At 37.2% G+C, this 20177-nt stretch overlaps 1 protein-coding gene and 1 long non-coding RNA gene across 5 annotated transcripts in view; one reads left to right on the top strand and one right to left on the bottom strand.

The window, feature by feature from the left end:
* The window catches only part of RGS17 (regulator of G protein signaling 17), a 91664-nt gene that overhangs the window by 65694 nt on the left and 5793 nt on the right, over nt 1-20177 (top strand). For both annotated transcript variants that reach the window (XM_081829174.1, XM_006734038.3), the window contains exons 3-4: nt 10724-10813; nt 12951-13185. In XM_081829174.1, coding sequence (XP_081685300.1) covers nt 10724-10813; nt 12951-13185 — 325 coding nt within the window. The remainder of the gene's footprint in view (nt 1-10723; nt 10814-12950; nt 13186-20177) is intronic.
* Nucleotides 18364-20177, bottom strand: part of LOC145723146 (uncharacterized) — a 31283-nt gene continuing 29469 nt past the window's right edge. For 2 of the 3 annotated variants that reach the window (XR_014148009.1, XR_014148007.1), the window contains one exon: nt 18364-20107. This is a non-coding gene — a long non-coding RNA (uncharacterized LOC145723146). The remainder of the gene's footprint in view (nt 20108-20177) is intronic. The other variant, XR_014148008.1, reaches the window with a different exon arrangement.

Below are 20177 nucleotides of genomic sequence, written 5' to 3'. Positions count from 1 at the left end.
GGTTTTCATATTAGTGAATTTCCTTCTGTTTAACATGGGTTTCTGTTTTGGGGGTTAATACTTTTAAAATTTATTATGTGGATTTTATAGTTGAATTCATAAAAGTTCATATCGGTCAGTTGGCACTGAACATTTCTGTAAACATATACTAAAGTTTCATACTTTAAAATAGTCAAAAATAAGTTAGCTATTAACATATTATTGACACGTAGTAGGTGTTTAATTAATACTAAGGTGTTAAATGGATGACTGAATTTGGATTTTCTATTTGAGTCCCACTTTATAAAATATGAAAATTTGTGTCTCAAAAACTATTTTAAAAAATAACAGGCATATTCAGTCAGGCCTTTGTATATTATGTGGCAGGTGATGCTTATTAGGCACCAGATTTCTTCTCATGCACCATCTTCCTTCATTCTCCCTTGTGCGTGCGTGCGTGCGTGTGTGGGTGTGTGGGTGTGTGAGCAGTAATTAGTAGTAGAGAGGGCCAAAGGTTCTGGGGGAGAGCACCAAAATCTCTTTAGTGTTTCTGGGATATAAAGTCAAGAAGGACAAAATAGAAGGCTGAAGAGCTAGGCAGTGACAAGCAATAAAATGCCTTTAGTGCTACATTAAGGAATAAGGACTTCATACTGCTTTGGATATAAGAAGTGACTGAAGATTATCAAATGAGGAGACAAAGCCCATTGTATATTTTAAGTCTATCCTTCTGGAGGCAGTGGAAAGTATGTGGGAGGACAAGACAAAAAACAAGGAGAATATTAGGAGGTTTTGTAATAGCCTCAGTAAGATATGTTGGGGGCCCCAAATAAAGCAATGATAAAAGGAATGGAGAGATTACCGATTCAAGAGACACTGGATGTACAGTCAAGAATTTGCAATAGATGAGGAAGAGGAGGGGAGGATACCGCCATGCTGCTTGCTCCCGTGGCCAGGTTGATGGCGGCCCCATCAAATGAGAGGACACGGCAGTAGGAGGTTGTTTAGGGCAGGACAGGTGGTGAGCTGGACTTGCTGTGTTGAAGGCACCCAAGAGTTAGCTGTGGAATGAAGCTGTGAGCTAAGGATGGACACCTCAGGAAATTCCAGTGTTGAGAGAGAAAGCAGTGCAAGTGCCTCATACATGGAATGCAGAGAAGAGACAGTCTGAGGGGTAACACAAAACACAGTCCTGGCACAGAAGCCATGAGAAGAGCTTCACAAAGAAGGAAATGACGGACGTTGCCAGTACCCAGCACACCAGGGTGGTCCAGTGCGGTAAGAATCATAGGACATCTTGTCACCTGGTCTTCTTGGTGAGCTCTGGGATAATCAAGCTTCTCTTTAAAGTGCCCAAGGAGGGGGTGCCTGGGTGGCACAGTCGGTTGAGCGTCTTCCAACTCTTGGTTTCGGCTCAAGTCATGGTCTCAGGTTCATGATCTCAGGGTCGTGAGATCGAGCCCCGCATTGGGCTCCACACTCAGTGCAGAGTCTGCTTGGGATTCAGTCTCTCCCTCTGCTTCTGCCCTGCCCCCCAAGTAAGTAAACAAATCTTAAATAAATAAATAAAGCACACAAGGAGGAAGAATTTAGAGAGAAAAGCTGCCCACTGTGAAAATAAATGCTCCCCTCCTCAAACACTGTGAGGCACCCTGATCTCAGGTGAAGGTTCAATCTGAAGAAAGATGGAGTTCCCTTCTTGATTTAATCAAAGCAAAATTACTCAATATCTAAAGCATTAAGAAATTCAGCCCTTTAAATTCCAGACCAAATTCATTAACTCTCTGGACAATATTTAAGAACTTCCCCTCCAGCCTCCCCAAGTCAATAATAATACCAAGCATACGGTTATGACATTTTTGCTACCCCTACCCTATCTACAAAATGTAGTCGTTGTTACATCAGATTGAAATAAGTATTAACTCTTTATTTTTTTCTTCTCATTAAAACTATTATTTCTTTTAGGCCTGGCTTACTTTTTCAAGGTCTAGGCACAATAGACCTATTAAAATATGCCTGCTGGGCGCCTGGGTGGCTCAGTTGGTTAAGCGACTGCCTTCGGCTCAGGTCATGATCCTGGAGTCCCGGGATCGAGTCCCGCATCGGGCTCCCTGCTCGGCAGGGAGTCTGCTTCTCCCTCTGACCCTCCCCCGTCTCATGCTCTCTCTCTCTATCTCATTCTCTCTCTCAAATAAATAAATAAAATCTTTAAAAAAAATAAAAATAAAAATAAAAAAAATAAAATATGCCTGCTATTTTAGGACATCATTCAGGAATTACTTGTTCCTTGTCAGATACAATAATAAAATCCACTTCTTCTGAATATGAAGTTTATTATGATATGATTAAGTATGATAAATCTGTGTAATTGGGTTGTAGAAATATTGTAACTTTCAATGCTATAAAATTTGTATCTTTGTATCAGATGTCAAAATACTATGTATCAGTGTACACCTGGGAGCATGGGTTCCTAAGTAGAAAGCAAATTTTTGCCATTGCTAATTTTTCTATAAAGCACCATAGATTATTTAAAAGTACAGGACCATTTTAATCAACTAATTCCATAAGTAATGGCAGAATAATAATTCCATGTGTTTTATTATAAACAGATGTCGTCTTGCCATATTTAAAGACTATATACAAATTCTAATACATCTTCCTCATATAAATAGCCTACTTACAAGAGACAGCAACACTGGAATTAGGCCTGAATGTGTCCTTGTTCCATGACCTACAACTGTGAAACGTTCGGCAAGTGACTCAATCTTTCTGAGCCTCAGTTTCTTCATCTGTAAGATGTAATTAATAACATTCATAAGTCAGTGAGTTTACATTTCAGTACGTTCTAGAGGTCCTGAGTAATCCCTTATTTTTTTTTTTAAAGATTTTATTTATTTATTTGAGAGAGAGAGAGAATGAGAGACAGAGATCATGAGAGAGAGGAGGGTCAGAGGGAGAAGCAGACTCCCTGCCGAGCAGGGAGCCCGATGCGGGACTCGATCCAGTGACTCCAGGATCATGACCTGAGCCGAAGGCAGTCGCTTAACCAACTGAGCCACCCAGGCGCCCCCTGAGTAATCCCTTATTGATAGGTATTTCTTCTGCCCCCCAACCCCCCATGAGTCTCAGTCTGAAAGGAAATTACCAGATTTTGTAGGATTTGACCACTCTATGCTTACATGTTGTCAGTGAATGTAACAGAACCCGTTCCTGCATTCTCTGTCCCTGGCCCTTTCTCCCGAACTGTCACATTCACCTGCACAGGTACAACTCAGCATTCCTGGAGCATGCACCACACTGCCATGGGATTCCCAGAGGGCTGTATGTTCATTCTATTCAGGGGCTCAGTTTCTCCACAGATCAGGATTATTGCTTTCAATCCTAATTGTTCTCAGGGATGCTTCCCGCCTCATCCCATACATATTCACATACACAGGAACTAGAACATAGCAGGCGAGGGATGCATGGGGGGCCGGATGAGTGACCAGCTATCAGATGTCTTTCTGAGTATCAACTGCTAGAGTCCTAACTCTTTCGCTCTGCTTTGGATGAAAGGCACACAAGTTAACCAAAACCAGAAGCTTGAGCTCCAGCTTAACTGATGCATTTAAAGACTGAGATGACTACTTGCCATTTTAATAACAGTGTCTACTAACTAAATAGAAGTCCATTTGGCCTTTTCAGATCCAAGATATTTGCTTTCCCACAAAAGCATCAACTTAATTATGGCTTACAGGAAAAATTACAGTGGGTTGAAGGAAGAACTTAAAATAGGATTTCAGTCAACCTGAGAACTGAAATAGAAGATTCTGATGATTGGTGTGTATTATATAAAGTACATCTAAATATTCAATCCTGTACTTCTCTTAATTTTAAGGGGGAGAAAAAAAGAAACCTTGTTTATGCCAAATAAAAAACTTTGGTTATTTAACTAAAAATAAGCTTTACATAATGGATCCAGATTTTAACTATGTAATAACTTGTTAGCAGTTGGCCTTCTAAATCAAATGTGTCGATGAACTAAAATACATAGCTTGGAGTTTGAAATAAAAATGTTATACCAATGGAAAAGGGGAACCTTTGAAACCCATCTTTTCAAACAGAAACATGTGTAGGGAGAAATTGGTAGCAAAGAAAGAGAGGATGAGTAGATAAAAAGATTTGTCTTCAGTTTCCATGCATCAAAAGAAGAAATGATTGCTTACATATAGCCCAAACTGGAATGAAAATCGTTTGGAGAATCTATTCTCGAAATAGCTCTTTTAAAGAATTCTCAATTAAAAAAAAAAATTCCTATCTGCTGCTAGATAGAAACCTTGTCATAAGAACATATGACTTATGGGGCGCCTGGGTGGCTCAGTCGGTTAAGCATCTGCCTTTGGCTCAGGTCATGATCCCAGGGTCCTGGGATCGAGTCCCACGTGAGGCAAAAAGCATGCTTCTCTCTCTCCCTCTGCTGCTCCCCCTGCTTGCACTCTCTCTCTCTGTCAAATAAATAATATCTTAAAAAAAAAACGTATGACTTAAGTTCCATATTACTCCAGCAAGAGACATCAGAGTTCAAACAACTTATTATTGGAAAGGATAACTATAATGTTAATAGGATTAGGCTTGCCTTTTTTTAAAGACTAAATTATTCCTAAGTCAAATGACTTAGGGCTGGGGACTATCCAGAACATTTTCTAAATACCAAAAAGGAAAAATGGGTGCAATTCTGCACACCTCCTGAGATTAAAAGTATCCCCTTCAAGTTTGATTATTTCACTCACAGAAAAACTGAATGACTCCAATTCCTTAGAAAGATATAATTATCAAACCTCCACACACATAAGAATAGATACTTTTCCAAATAAGGGTAATTACTCCCAGAAACTTCCTCAATTTTCTTTTATTCAGATTTGATTTAAAAGGATATTTATAAAGGCAACACAGCCATCTAGTGGGCAGATTTTTAACAGCGGATTATTTTATTTTGGAGAGGTTTAAGTTTATGAAATAAAAACTTAAGCCAAATAAAATACTCGTTTTATGACACATGATTCTATTTCTCATATATCATACGATTATTACACATGATTATCAAAAGCAGGGGGAATACTTTTAGGGGCAATGTTTTGTTTTGTTTTTTTAGATAAGCATTGTATCACATTTCCAAATACAAATTTCTAGCCACCATTCCCATCCCCACATACCCCATTCAAAACCGAGCCATTTTTCCAAAATGTATACAGAAAACTGATGAGGTTGAAGTCATAGGCTTGACGATAACTGATTTGTTTATGTGAGAAAAGATGGATGGCCTATGGTTACTGCCCCACCTTCTGGTGCCTTTTCTCTTCCGTTTGTCGTCTTTTCTAAGCAATGTATCGGTGCCGTTCTCCTTTCTGCATTCCCTTCTCAAAGTTACTCTGCTGATGGGAGCAAGTTGTACTTCCCAGGAGGCTCTTGGCAGTAGCAACACCTGATCTGCAGTCATGAGTAGCATCCTCTCTTCTCTTCCTCATTTAGGCTTTGCTGTCAAAACCCTCTGTATCACTCCTTCCTGGTCATCTCAAATTCCAGGGAATTAAGAAATTGTTCCTTGCCAGTATCTACCGTATATTCAGCCCTCTGGGCAGTAACTCCTATAGCCCAATAGCCATGGGACAATTCCAAGAGAGAAGGCATTTGCACGCAGTCAACTGGTTTGTCCTGAGGTTTCCCGCTTCCAAACATTGAAGAGCAATCCATCTTTGTAAATAACTAAGAAGCTAAAAAAGGCCACAATTAATTCTTTTATATAAAGAGAAGTGGCATTGAGTAGTGAAGATGAACATGAGACCAGAAGTCAGAAGATGGGAGTTCAAGGCCAGCCCTGATATGATTTAGTTGTGGGAGTGGTGTAGATCAACCTCGGGGACTGTTTCCTCTGAAATAAAATGGGAATGATGAATAACAAATCCCCTGCTTACCTTACAGGACAGTTGTGAGGAAGAAGTAGTAAGGTAATGTATGAGGAGGGCTTTTACAATAATGGCAGAGTGTAAGGCTTTATTTCCTCAAGTTGAAATTAAAAGGTCTTTGGTAAACATGGAATTGTCATTTCAATATGTGACTAATTTGCCCTTACATTTAATTAAGCATGTGTAATAATTTGCCTTTTTGTCTCAAGTTTTTACTCTTTGCTTTGCAACCTTGTGTAGTGGGTCTTAACATTATCCCCTTATGAGAGGAGGGAAATAAAGCAATAAAAGCAAAAGTCATCATAAAGGAGGTATATTTACTTTTGGAGAGCACCTCATTGTCTTCTTGGCCTGTTACATAAGCACACCTCACTGCCTATTCTAATGTATCACTGCCACCCTGAAACATCTGATCGGCCCATTTTGATCTACATTTATATCGTGCCTTTTTACAACTCCCAGCCTCTTACATGTGACTTTCCCCCCTCTGCTTGGAATTCCCTTTGTCCCGGTCTCATCTGAAACACCTGCCTTCATTGTTCAGCTCAGTTTAATCATTACCTCCTCTGCAAAGCCTTTCTCAATTCTCTCATGCAAAAGTGTAGACACTGTAACTACCTAAGAAACATTATATGCATACCACTATTTTATCTCTCATTGCAGTGCTGTGTGATGCTTATTACCTGTCAGAGCTTTTCACTTTCAGAGGCTCTGTCATATTCATCTTGAATTTCCAACCCAGGCAACATTGCATGAACCAGGTGTCTCATACATATTTATAAATTGTTGTTGACTCCTAAATAAAGCTGTGGTATTATTTTACCATGGTATTTTTACTGGGGGAAAAAAATGAAACATTTGAAGAATAACCTACCAATTATTTTTCAGAGTCTGAAGGATGTTGATTCCATTTTTGCACTGGAAAATTTGAGGTAGAAGCTGTTAAATAAAAAAAGAAAAACTGATACACTGTGAGAATTTTAAAATACTGAATAGTATCTGTCTTTACCAATGACAGTGGATCTTTCTTGAGCCTTGATGTCATAGTGAATTAAATTCAAGCATCCTATTGATTCTTCAGCTGAGATTTTGTGTAAATTTATGTGGTTTTGTGATCGGCCCCCATTCTAGAGTTACCATGGCTACTGCAAAGTTTTCATCTTATTTGCAGCCATTTCAAGGGCTCTCCCTAAGAACCAGTTGTTTTTCCTACAAAAGTAGACTGTCTTCCAAAATAGGCCCCACACACATCCATGATGATAAATCAGTAGGTAAGCTCTGTAACGGGCAGCAGGTAATGTTTTCCCCACCCTACTCATTCAGCGCCCCTGTAAGCAAACAAAAAATTCACCCACACACAAGGAAAGCATATTTCCTTATTTTCTGAAATGTACCAAATGTATTTCTCCCTTCTCAAAGTCACCATTCTATAGAATTTCTAATGGGGTTTTAAATGCTTATTTTCGTATACTTAGCCTAGATTATTGGCACTGTCTTCTATAAAATACTTAAGCTTTGATCAAGACTCCCACAGTGAGCATTATACATGCATTCTGGTCTCTTTATGGCTTTAGTTGCTTAAAAAGCAGAAATGTTAGTTAAGAATGTTACAAACATTGTATAAGTGAGAAAAAAAACATGTCTCCACATGACTACTTGTGACTGTTAAGCTTGGTTTACTTTTAGAGCGTTTCTCAAGCACATGAACTATGTATATGTTGATTTAGAGCAAATATTTCCTGTCATTTATTACCTTAAAAAAAAAAACAACTCCACTATATTACTTAGAACAAGACCAGCTGAAACTTAGTCATTCCTAAGACATAGATGGTAAGCAGTCTAGTACCAACTCTGTTACCATTTTATCCATTTCTCTTCATCTTTTTAAAGTGGCATTATTAGCAGTTCTTCATAACTGGAACTTTGAAACCAATTTTTTAAGAATGGTAGTAAAGGAAAGTTAATTAAAAGGACACTTGACAATTGCTGAAAGTCCATTTCTTTCTACAGGGTAATATTTAATCCAATATTAGATCAAGAAACGGAGTAAACACTGAACAGTTAAGCAGTTATTGAATATCTGTTATAAGCAGTTTTAGTACAAATGTGTGTCCATATTTTACCATCTGTAGAAATGAAAGATACAAACACAACCCAATATTTCATGATGATCACTCTAATATGGTGGCATTTGGGATGTTTGTAAATATCACAGAAACAGATATAAGAGCCAGAATTCATGTTCAGAAACTTGTGAATCACGCATGTGGAGTCCAGATTTGTTACTCTACAGCAAAGACACAATGGAGAACAAATTTTTTTTTCTAAGATATTGCCTAAAGTGAAGTACAGCTGCATTTGTGTGCACACTCTTCGGGACACTGTGGAAATGGAACAGAAATAAATTCTCAAGGAGTTTATTATTTAATCAGTGAAAGCAAGCTCATTATCTGGCCTTTTTATGGTACCTTACCGTGTGTGTGCGCACATACACATACAAGCTCAGTAAAGGTTGGCAGAATGGGTATTAATATCCTATTTAAATATGATCTCTCCAGAATTTACAAAAATTTTGCACATTTTATATATTTGGCATCATGAATTTCGCCCAGGAAATTTCACAGGATGTTGTCAATATGTATTCCTACCTCCTCCCACCCACTTTCCCATAATTACTGGAAAGATATCAAATTCCAGAAAAGCACTCCTACTCAGAGATACTTTGAGAGAGGGTAATGGATCTCCTCTCAAACACATCCCTGACAGAAGTGTGTTGCTACATCGAGGGCTGAGTGTTCTGGACTACCTCAAGCTGCAGATATATTCACAGAATCCACACGCAGACACATAAACAACAGTGCTGCTCTCTCTGAATCCCACCTCACTGTTTTCCCCGTGGCTACCCCACACTGAAGGCATGGAGGGTTCTAACCCTGGAACTGCTGCCTCTCTGCAGAGCACTAGTCAGTTTGCTGGGTGTTCAACGATCAGCGTTTCTGCTTCCCAGAATCCTTTGAGCCACACCACTTTTGCAATTCCCATTGAATTCTCTTTTCTCCGGATAGTCCACTTTCCCAAGTACATTTTCCTATCTAACCTCTTTCAGTTGCAGATTGGCCTCTCTTCCTTAGATTCTTCCCTTTCCAGCATTCTCTCTATCCTTACCCTTGCTCATGAGAATCAAAGAATGAATTAATGTTTGGGTGCCCGGGTGGCTCAGTTGGTTAAGTGTCCGACTCTTGCTTTTGGCTCAGGTCATGATCTCATGGGTTGTGAGACTGAGCCCCGTGTCGGGCTCTGCACTCAGCACGGAGTCTGCTTGAGGATTCTCTCCCTCTGCTTCCCCCCCGCCCCGTTCGTTCTCTCTCTCTCTCAAATAAATAAATTAAAAAAAAAAAAAAAAGAATGAATTAATGAGCCAATGTCTCCACTTCCATTACCAAGCTTCTCAGATTTAAGAACAATGGCTTGTTGGAATCCTTGTCCTACTAACCCCCTTCCTTTTGCTACAACCTTATTTAGTGCCCCTTTTCTGCATTCACACAAGTAGTATGTTGCCTCAACGCCTATCAGAGAGCATGGTTTTTAATAGATACTCAATAAAGATTACAGATTTGTGTGACAGAATTGGATTCACATTCCAGTCATACAACATATTTCATGTCCAACGTTGGGCGAACCTACTAGACAGCTCTGTGGCTCAGTTTGCTCATCTATAAAATGGAGATAATAAAACTAGAGAGAAAAGGACAGTGCCTGACACATAATAGGTACTAGGAAATAATAGTTTCCATTTCCCCTTGTTGAACAAATGAATGTCTGACAAACGAAAGACATGTTATCTGGACTTTTGCTCTCTGACAGGCTCCAATGAAGCTTCTTGGCTTCTAGACCGAGGGATCAGTTTGCTAATTCAGTAGCTTGACTTTTCAAGGCCATTGAGCCATCCCAACCACCCTGCTTCTTAGTATCACCCATAACCTCCCTTATTACGTTTCATTTACACCTAGAACCTTGGGTGTTCCACCCTATCGTGCTGCTCAGCAGAGGTTTCCCTGAATCAGACAATTCTTGTTCTGGGTGACTAAAGCCCATGGGATTATCCTAGCTCTTGCAGTCCTGCAGAATTTTCAAATTTACATCCTAGATACACAGAGACTCCTCCGACCCAGTGGTCCTACCCAAACCCTCACAGTGGCTGGCCTGTCCCTCCCAAGACATTGAAGACTGACTAAACGGGAGGAAAGGGCAAAGACAAAAATATAAATCCCGTAGTTCGAACTTGAGTGGATGGAGGAGTGATGGTATCAGGGACAGAACACCTAGGATGCAGAAAATGATGATGTGAATTTAGCAAATTTTGTTTCAGAATCTGAAACATTTTATCTTTTTAGCTATCAATGGGAGAAAATAAATGGAAAACAAGCTATGAATAGAACTAACCAAAAGTCAAAATGACATTACTCCAAAGAGTAACATAATGATGCATATCAAATATTAAAGCGCATAATCATGTGAAGTATCTGGGAGATGTTAAGTAATTCAAATTATGTAAGGATGAAGTCAGAATGTATAACAGTATCCATTTTTGAGATTATTTACTTCATTATTTTATTAAGTAGTGAACATAGGCTTCCCCATCATTTTTAAATGGTGTCACTCTTTGTACACTTTATATATATATATATTCTCTCATAGTTGAGAATAAAATTCTTCTGTGAAATAGTTTCCTGCAAATTTTTTTCTTTTCTTTAAGTAATTGGTTTTCCCTAGACAAAATAAAGTGTTATACTACCTTGCAGCCTCACTGTTAGGAATGAAGAAAGAGGGGAAAATGCAGGAAGACCCACACATACCACAAAAATGGAGAGTATCCAAGTCCTGGAGGAATGGTAAGTATGCTTCGCCTTGTAATCGTGTCTTGTGTTTGTACACCATTTACATCTACTCAGTGCTGGAGTATTAGCTCTTGTGTCCTGGTACTCCTCAAAATGGTTTTGTGAAATGAATGCATTCTCAGTCTGGGAGATGTTATTTGTGATGGCAACTTCTTTTCATCAATTTTTCTATTACCTATATTAAGCTATCAGGTAAAACACTGCCTGAGTTTATCTCTCTCTTTCAAAAAGTAATGACTGTTAAGGTGAATTAGCCCCTGATTGCCCTAATTCTTCTCTTTCCTGTGAATATTTTTCCTAAGCTTTTCTCTTTATCAGGGAAGAGTCTAAAACACATAAAAAAAAAAAAAGATATGTAATTACCTAATTTGGTTGGTCAGAAAGGGCACCCAGCTGGTCCCTGGTCCCATTTCCATCAGAACAGACTCTAACCAGGTATTTTTCCAAAATGAAAATCAAGTTCTCATTGTAGTATCTACAAAATAAAATTAAAATACAAGTAGATTACTTGTATAGTTATAGATGCTTTCTTTTTCTGCTTCCTATGAAAAGATTTTAATGTTGGTGCCTCATAGTAATTTTTCCACATTTAAAATTTTTTAAATGAACGAAGTTCAGACATTTTGGATTAGTAACAAATATATTTAAAATACTTGGTCAGAAAAATAAAAAATAAAATACAAGTACTTCTTGGACAAATGTATTTTGGGTTGGAAAATTTTTTTCTTTCCCTTTTTTTTAAAGTTTTTATTTAAATTCCAGTTAACATACAGTATAATATTAGTTTTAGGTGTATAATACAGTGATTCAACACTTCCATACAACACCCTGTGCTCATCACGACAAGTGCACTCCTTAATCCCCATCACCTATTTCCCCCATCCCCCCACCCACCTCCCTTCTGGTAACCATCAGTTTGTTTTCTATACTTGAGTCTGTTTTTGGTTTACTCCTCTCTCTTTTTTTTCCTTTGCTCATTTGTTTTGCTTCTTAAATTCCCTATGTAAGTGAAATCATATGGTGTTTCTTCCTCTGACTGATTTATTTCACTTTGCATAATACTCTCTAGTTCCATCCATGTCATTGCTGAGTAATATTCCATTGTATATATATACACCACATCTTCCTTATCCATTCATCAAGCGACAGACACTTGGGTTTTTTCCATGATTTGGCTGTTATAGATAATGCTGCTATAAACATTGGGGTGCATGTATCCCTTTGAATTAGTGTTTTTATATTCTTTGTGTAAATACCTAGTAGTGTAATTGCTGGATCGTAGGGTAGTTCTATTTTTAACTTTTTGAGGAGGTTAAAAATTCTTAAATAAACCAATGGGTAAGAAAGCAAGATCTGGATCAATTTAACCGTAAGAATCTCCAAGCTTCTCTTTTCCATTTCTTTGAAGTATAACCAAAGGGAGTAATAACTGGTGGTTTCTGAATGAACATAGTCACTGAAAACTTTAATATAAATATCTAGAAAGTCCTCAGTGTCATTATAAAGGCCCTGAGATTTTTAGCTCTAATAATTCCATTCATGGGTAATTCTTCATTCATAATATTTAATAGAGTAATACTAGAGCTGAGGAAAATATGTGACAAGTGCATACAATGTATTCTTATTTTAGATCCAGTGACAAATGAAAAAGTAGCTATCAGAGAGGAAAAGAGAAACTGTATCTTATGGCTTTAAAGTTAAAACTCTACATCAAAAAATATAAACAAAGAAATTAAATTAAAATCTACATCAGAAGCAAACAAAAATTTCAGTTGCCCTTCAAATTAATGCATAGGGTGTCTTTTTCAATTTGCGATATATTGTTAAGGTTTGAACATGTCTGGGCTTCATTACGAATTTGTGATGACCATGTGCATAGTGTGTATAGCCCCTTGCTATTTGAATGCTTTGCTCCCTAGCACACACTTATGCCTAAACAAATTTTTCTTAATATCCAGAAATAACTAGCCTAGTAGTCCTGGCAGATACTTACCAGATCAGGCTAAACTAATTGTCAGTGACCACTAGATGGCAGCAAGTGAATAGCAATTTCTATCTTTTCTCCCCTACCTGGGCTAAGTATTCTGAGGTCAGAGTTGCCTTTGATAATGGCCCAATTCTGTCTTTGCAGCCAAAACCCCACTTCAGATGAAGTCTTGTCCTGGTCTCAAAATTTTGACAAGATGATGAAGGCCCCAGCAGGAAGAAACCTTTTCAGAGAGTTTCTCCGAACAGAATACAGTGAAGAGAACCTACTTTTCTGGCTTGCCTGTGAAGACTTAAAGAAAGAGCAGAACAAAAAAGTAATTGAAGAAAAGGCCAGAATGATCTATGAAGATTACATTTCTATACTATCACCAAAAGAGGTAAAAATCTGGAAAATATTAATATGGGCTTCCTAAGAACAAGGATAAACGCAAAGGGACCTGTGTCCACATTGGGTAATGCATGGGGTATGGACAGGCTCGAAGGCTTCCCTGGGCAGATAATTTAGATTTCACTCTGACAATCTACCTGAACACAGGTTTGAAGGCTAGGTTTCCCCACTATGCTTTGATCATTTATCTCTCGCTGAATCGTGGGGTAAGCTACTTGCTTTTCAGAACTAACTTTACGAAGCCTGTTAAATACAATTTGCTTAGTACAGTGACTTACGCTAAAGAGGAAAAGAAGAATTTACTGTGGGGCAGTGTTTCTCAAAGTGTGGTCCTCAGATCTCCTGTCTGAGAATCACCTGGAGCATTTGTTTGAAAAGCAAATTCTTGAGGCCTACCCAATACTTCTAAATCTGAATTTTTGGAAATAGAGCCCAGGAATCTGGACTTTTAACAAGCTTTCCATGTACATACTAGTTTGAAAACTTCTGTAATAGGAGCTTTAAAAAAAAACAAAACTACCATGTTTGTTGATGCTTATCATAGAATTTTTACAGATTGAAGAATGGGCCTTTATGACCCATTAATATTCTTAGGGGAGAGATGGGTAATAGCAATACTTTTATTTATTCCAGTTATCCTGTTATTCAAAATGCAAGCTATTTTTGCCATTGCCGAAACATACCTAATAAACAAGGAACATTTCAAGCAAACAAATTAACAATTTTCCATTAACTTTTTAAAAATTAATTTGATCCTAAGTAATGCTCCAGCTGCCAGGGTTAAAAGCACTTGATGAGGGAGGAATGAATAGTGTAGCCAGGCCTCTGGAGTGCTGCGTGACAGAGTTCCAGGGTCCTTTAAAGCATTTGAATTTAGAGGTTCCTGAATGCCTTCTGTTCTCCACACCACCCTCTTTTTGTCTTTCCTCTCTCTGTGCATTTAAATGTCCTGACCTGGTACCTTCTGCTTCACACTCCTCTCCTGTGTTCCCATTTGTAAAGTTCCCTAGAAATAGGCTCTGCTCATTGGTGCTTCATCCAATCCGGGATGTGGCCCCAACCTGCTTTACACCCCTCACCCTGAAATCTATAAAACAAATCCATGTCTACTTTATTGAGGCTGTATAAAGGATTTCACTTCTAATAAGGTATACCTTAGTAAGTTTAAAAAATTTGTTAAGGTTATAATTGCCATTGGTATTCCATAGGACTCCAATAGTATTGTCTCTACAAAATGAGAAACCTGGAATTGGATACACAAAGATTGTTTTATTTTTTATTTCCCTCATTAATATAGAAAAAGTATTCATAGAAACAAGGTGGGGAGAATTTTTTCTGTAGCCTCAATGCATTTATTACTGATGCCACTTTGTGGTTCTAACATCAGAAATACATTCTTCAGGTTTGTGGTCCGTCTGGAACCTCAGCATCTAGCCAGTTCTACTTGGATTTTATTAACATATACATTTCATTCTCATTTTTATTTTAATTTTGCATTACATGGCAGAGATATCAATGGATCCAAATGTGCCCAATGATGTGCTTCTCTTGCCCATAATTGGTGCTTGGGAAGATTATCTAGCCCATTTCTCTCCCCAGAATATATACTATGTATCATGTGAAAATGATAATTGTCTCAATTACCTAGTCCATTCTTTGTACTACCTATGATTGGTGTTCAATTTAAAAGAATGTTGGTAGAAAAAGTATTCTCCATATGAAGTACATAGAATTCCTTTATTTTACAGTGTCCATTTACTAGTTTTTAGTTTTTATGGGAAACACTTTCCCGTTGTCTTCACACTTCTGATTTTCAGATGTCACTGATTAACGGAGCTTTGTAAAATAAACAATTTTTATAAAATTACTTCTTTGGGCCATAGTTTTAAGCTATCTTAGTTACTGATTACTGAAATATAAACTCTTAGAATTTCATTGTTTTTGCAAAAGTAATGCAGTTTTGTTTTAGCCTAATTTCTTTATTTTGAATATGAGTTTCACCAAAAAGTCATTAAAATACTATTTCCTGATCAAGAGCACTACCTTTCCTAAATTAAATGGACTAATATTTAGTGTAACAGACATATATCTTTTCTCCTTTGTGTATCTGTATTTGGGTCATTACCCACTCCTTAATATCCTCAAAATACCACAGAGAGAGAGATGGAAGCAAAATTCAGATTTTCATCATTTTGCTACTTGTGTGCTGACTTGTAAATAACTCTTGACATAGAATCTAAATGATTGGACTGTATGAGTGCCTTTGGTTAGTCAAGGATTGTTCTCCTGTCAACATAGTAATTACATTTGGTCATTGTTGAGTAGCAAAAACAAATAAACCAAAAGTAGGTATTTGCAATTATAAAAGAAAATTGTTTACAAGTTATATTTTAAGCCAAGGTATAGATATATTTACTCTTGAACCATGACCTGACTCACTGATACACTCAGAATATGGCATGCACTTTCTGGCCACCCCAGAGCCCTTTCTAAACTATTACATCTCACTGACCTTTCTGTGCAAACACTTGTCAATCTCTAATCAGCCACAATACAGTAATAACTGTCTGATGATACCGAGTTGTCACCTTCCAATTTTGTTTTCCAGCAGTGGAGAGAACATATGTTACATCAGAACAGCCCTGACTATATAGTGGTAAGAGCACTGAACTAATCATTCAGGTGCACAAGATTCTGGTTCTGGATCTGCTTCAACCTGATTGTGTGGCCTGGGATAAATTAGTTCACTTCTCTGATTTGTTATTCAGTTGCTTTGTTTACCAAAATAAAGCTAAAAAGGGACACAGAGAATAGTAAACCAAATCCAGAATGACAGCTGTAAGGCTCTTTGCTATTACTCCATTCTCTTCACCAAGTGGCTTATCAATCATTGTTCTTACTGCTATACCCAGATTCAACCAGAGAATTTCTCTCAACACAATATTCAAAGCAGCTGCTACAAACTAATTGGAGTTGGGATCCATTTCCCATTCGGGGGCCAGATAATCTGGCCTTTCTACCTCTGAAATTCTATGACTGTTTCTACTTATTCCGAATATTTTTAAAGAACATGAATATTTGATCATTTATAAAATAATGACTGAACAACTAAAAATTGTCAGGATTCCATTCTTAACTAGAACCTCATTTTTCTTCACTAGACACTCATTTTATCTTAATTTGATTGAGTTCTCATGTTCCTCTTGGTTAAATGTAGAGAAAGTCTACATTCTCGAAATTATTTATATCTAGATAACTTATTTTCTTCATGAAGCCAGTATGCTTGAAATTACATTTCATTACTCAAAGAGTGTGTTTTATGCATTTTAAATAACTTGAGCAGTATGTTATAAAATAGATGTTTGCAATCAGGAGACAGTATAACTTTCATTTTCTGGTATAGCGTATATTTCAAGAGGGAAAGGACAAATTTTAATTTTAAAAAAACAACTAAAAACACATAAAGAGCATTTTTCAAAAGTAAATTTTTTGTGTGATGTTTTCAAAGAGAAAATAAATGGGGGTAGTAAAGAGGAATTTAAGATTGATAGTAATCTTGCTGCAGATAGCAGATGCTGATGGCAGTTTATATTTATTAAATATTGAAAAGACAAACCCAGCAAAATTAAGAACTTTAGTAAAAATTCTATTTGTGTTTCCTGGGCTGGCTCATGCAACTCTTGAACTCCTGTAAGTTTGAACCCCACGTTGGGTGTAAAGATTACTTAAAAAATAAAATCTCAAAAAAAAAGTCTATTTAGAAGCTATTATCTACTATAAACAGCATTGAGCTATTGAAAGAATAAGTAATTATAAAAAGACATACCTATAATGAAGAAAACTGTTCAGTTTTCTACAAATCTTTTTAGTGATGGCATTATCCTTAATCTGGGCTGTAATCCAGTCCTGTTACTACTTAACATCCTTATGACACTGAGCAGCTCATTTCAGGGGTCTCTGACCTCAGCTTCCTCATTGTGTAGAGTAATGGCATAGACAAAGCTCAAAAACTCACTAAATCTCTAACTTTACAGCTCTCTCTCCCATGATTTGAATAGTAGTAGGGGTTGTTTGCGTCTTCTGATTTCATCCTGAATTTCCAGTTGTTATCTGGGAGAAAAAAAGCAGTAAACCTGTTTAAAATCCAAAATTATCTAAAAATAATGCATATGTGATAGACATGTGGATTCTGTGTTTGCAAGTATGTGCCTCTTTAAGCAAAATTATGTGAATTAGCACTTTTGATGATTTAAATTGGCTTTTCTAAACAGGACTCATTTAACTCTATTTTCTCAGATTAATTTCTTTGTGCATGCATATTATCAATCAAAAAATATTTGTCTGTTTCCTATGAGCCAGATACTGGGTTAGATGTTGGGAATATGTTGGTGAACAAGAAAAACATTGGCCTATCTTTTACAAAGCTTACATTTCAGGACAGACAAATCATCTCAAAAGCAAATTACTAAAAATTGTGAGAAACATTATGATGGAGGTGGAGGTCAATGGTATTGTTTAGAAGAGGGATAGTCAGGTAGGGTCACTCTGAGAAGGTAAAATTCAAGTTGATAGAAAGTCTGAAGACACTGTGATCAAAAATGTGTCATAATACTGAAGGTCAATTATTATTATTATTATTATTATTATTATTATTATTATTAATATCACTTTACATTGAGCTTAAACTTTGTTATTGACAAAATGGTCTCACATATATTATCACAATATAGGTCTCACAAGAATCCTTTAGCCCCTAGGACAGAGGGCACCATTTTACAACAAAAGAAATAAATGGATTCTCAAAGAGGTAAACCAACTATTGTAGGACACAAGCCCAAGGTCTTCTGATTCCAAATGTGGTGCCCTTTCAACTGTAATATGCTGGCTAGTAATCCCATTGCCTAATATTTTCTTCATGACTTCTATAGACTTCTATAAACCAAACCTTAGAACTTAAGACACCATGAGAAACAGCAATCATAATCACATGCCTGAACTCTCCCTCAGACAAGCAAAATAAACTTTTCCATCATTTGGGCCATACCAGGAATATGGCTACTGCACTTTATCCAGTGATCTTTGTTCCAAGAAATAAATTCCAATAGTTTTATTTATAATTATTTTCAGTAGAAATAATCAACACAAAATAATACAACTAAAAGTACACATGGTATAAATTTATTAAAACTAATAGGAGAATCCAATATTCTTTATAAAATTTAACATGAGAAAACCAAATTTAGTTAAAATTAAAAAGAATATCTCCAGTGGCAGAAGCTATCACTGGTAAAATTTAATATGAACTTATAAAGGAAAAAGAAAAATATCAGAATTTTACTTCCAAAAGAATCCTAAATAAAGCAACTTTGGTAAAATTAAAAATAAAATGGAAAAAAAATGAAGGACAAAACGTAATCATGATATCTAAAGAATTGTTTAAGGAATTAACCTAATTAATTTAAGGAGGGTCTCCACAAGGGAAAAAGACTTTCAGTGAAAATTCATCCTTTTCAGCATAATTCCGCCCCAAATGTCCATGAAGTCAAAATTTCCATTGCCTCTTGATGGCTAGAACAGAAAGGCAGGGTCAAAACTTAGCATACAACCTTCTGGCAATATTCACCTATCTCGATGTTCTCCTCCACTGGGTAGGAAACGTAGCAAGATTAAGCAGGTTGTTATCACTCAGTTTGAGCCAAGTTTTCCCAAGCCACACTAGCAAGACTTGTGTCTTCATTCCCTCCACTTTACCACCACACTCTTGTTGAACCTTCAGCTCTCATGACATTTTTCTTCTAACTAGCTTGTGGAGTTGCAGGTGGATATTTGTATGTTTGCAAGCCACTTGCTTTCCTCCTTCCCCTGTCTCCTGCTCCCGGTGCGAGTGAATGCTTCCCAGTTCCCTGAGGCCTCTCACAAAGTCATGTAAGCCTTGTAAACTTCACTTGCCACCTCTCAACACCGCCATTGTTCCCAGCACCGCCACAGCTGCTGGGTGAATGCTGCCAAATCCGTAGGAGCTGTGTGGTGCCCCGGCCCACAGGAATACTTCTTTTTCTGTTAATGCTGGGACTGCTGCATTGTACCCTCCCTTCCCCCACCTAGATATGAGTCTGTGAGGACTGAGTACTACCAGAATTCCCATTGCCCAACGGTAGCTCTTGTCTTGTGCCTCTCAATTTTCTCTTCCCTTGGGATGAGTTCTTTATGGGAAACTCCTCAGGCCCTTAGTCATTGTACCCCAGATTAGATGGGATTATGAGCCATCCAGTTGTGCCTGAATCCTATGGTGACTATGGCTCAGACCCATGCTGGGATCCACCCCCACTAACTTGTATTATAGATGTTCCACAATCTGAAGCACAAAGATGCCACCAGATGAAACTCTATTGTTATACCCATGGGGTTTATCCTTGTTATTTGACCTCTCTACACTTCTTTTGACTGGCAACTTTTCCAAACAAGCAGACATTAAGGTAAATATTTTATTTTTTAAATAGAAATAGCAAATGAGTTTTTGTTGCAGGTTACTAAATGTTGGATGACTTTCTCTGTGATCTTTCACTACGGTTTTTAATTTGCAAAAAAATAAAATAAAATTATACAATGAGAACTCAAGACATTTAATCATTCAAGGTAGTTTTATTTCTCTGTCTTAAGGTAATGGATATGGTTCCAGCCACAAACAATTATACTGTATTTAATTATGCTGTTATTTAAGAAATAAATGATCTTTTTTCTTTATCACTAATCTAACATTTCCCTCCTCCATTGAAACAAAAAGTTCTCAAGTTTGAAAGTAAGAGCAAAAACATTTACAAAAACAGTTGAGTGTATTTGGTAAGATTTCACCCTACCATAACATCACTTTTCAGTATGAGATCAGCTTGAACTCCAGTGTCAACATATTCCTATTAGGTAGAAAGATAAACAATATTTTTAAATAAAAATCTTGGGAAAAAATTCTGTATTTTTTATTTC

Source organism: Leptonychotes weddellii, chromosome 8 (assembly GCF_054177405.1).
Source record: "Leptonychotes weddellii isolate Sample4059 chromosome 8, ASM5417740v2, whole genome shotgun sequence".
NCBI classification, from domain to species: domain Eukaryota; kingdom Metazoa; phylum Chordata; class Mammalia; order Carnivora; family Phocidae; genus Leptonychotes; species Leptonychotes weddellii.
This window is presented reverse-complemented; position numbering and strand designations above follow the sequence as displayed.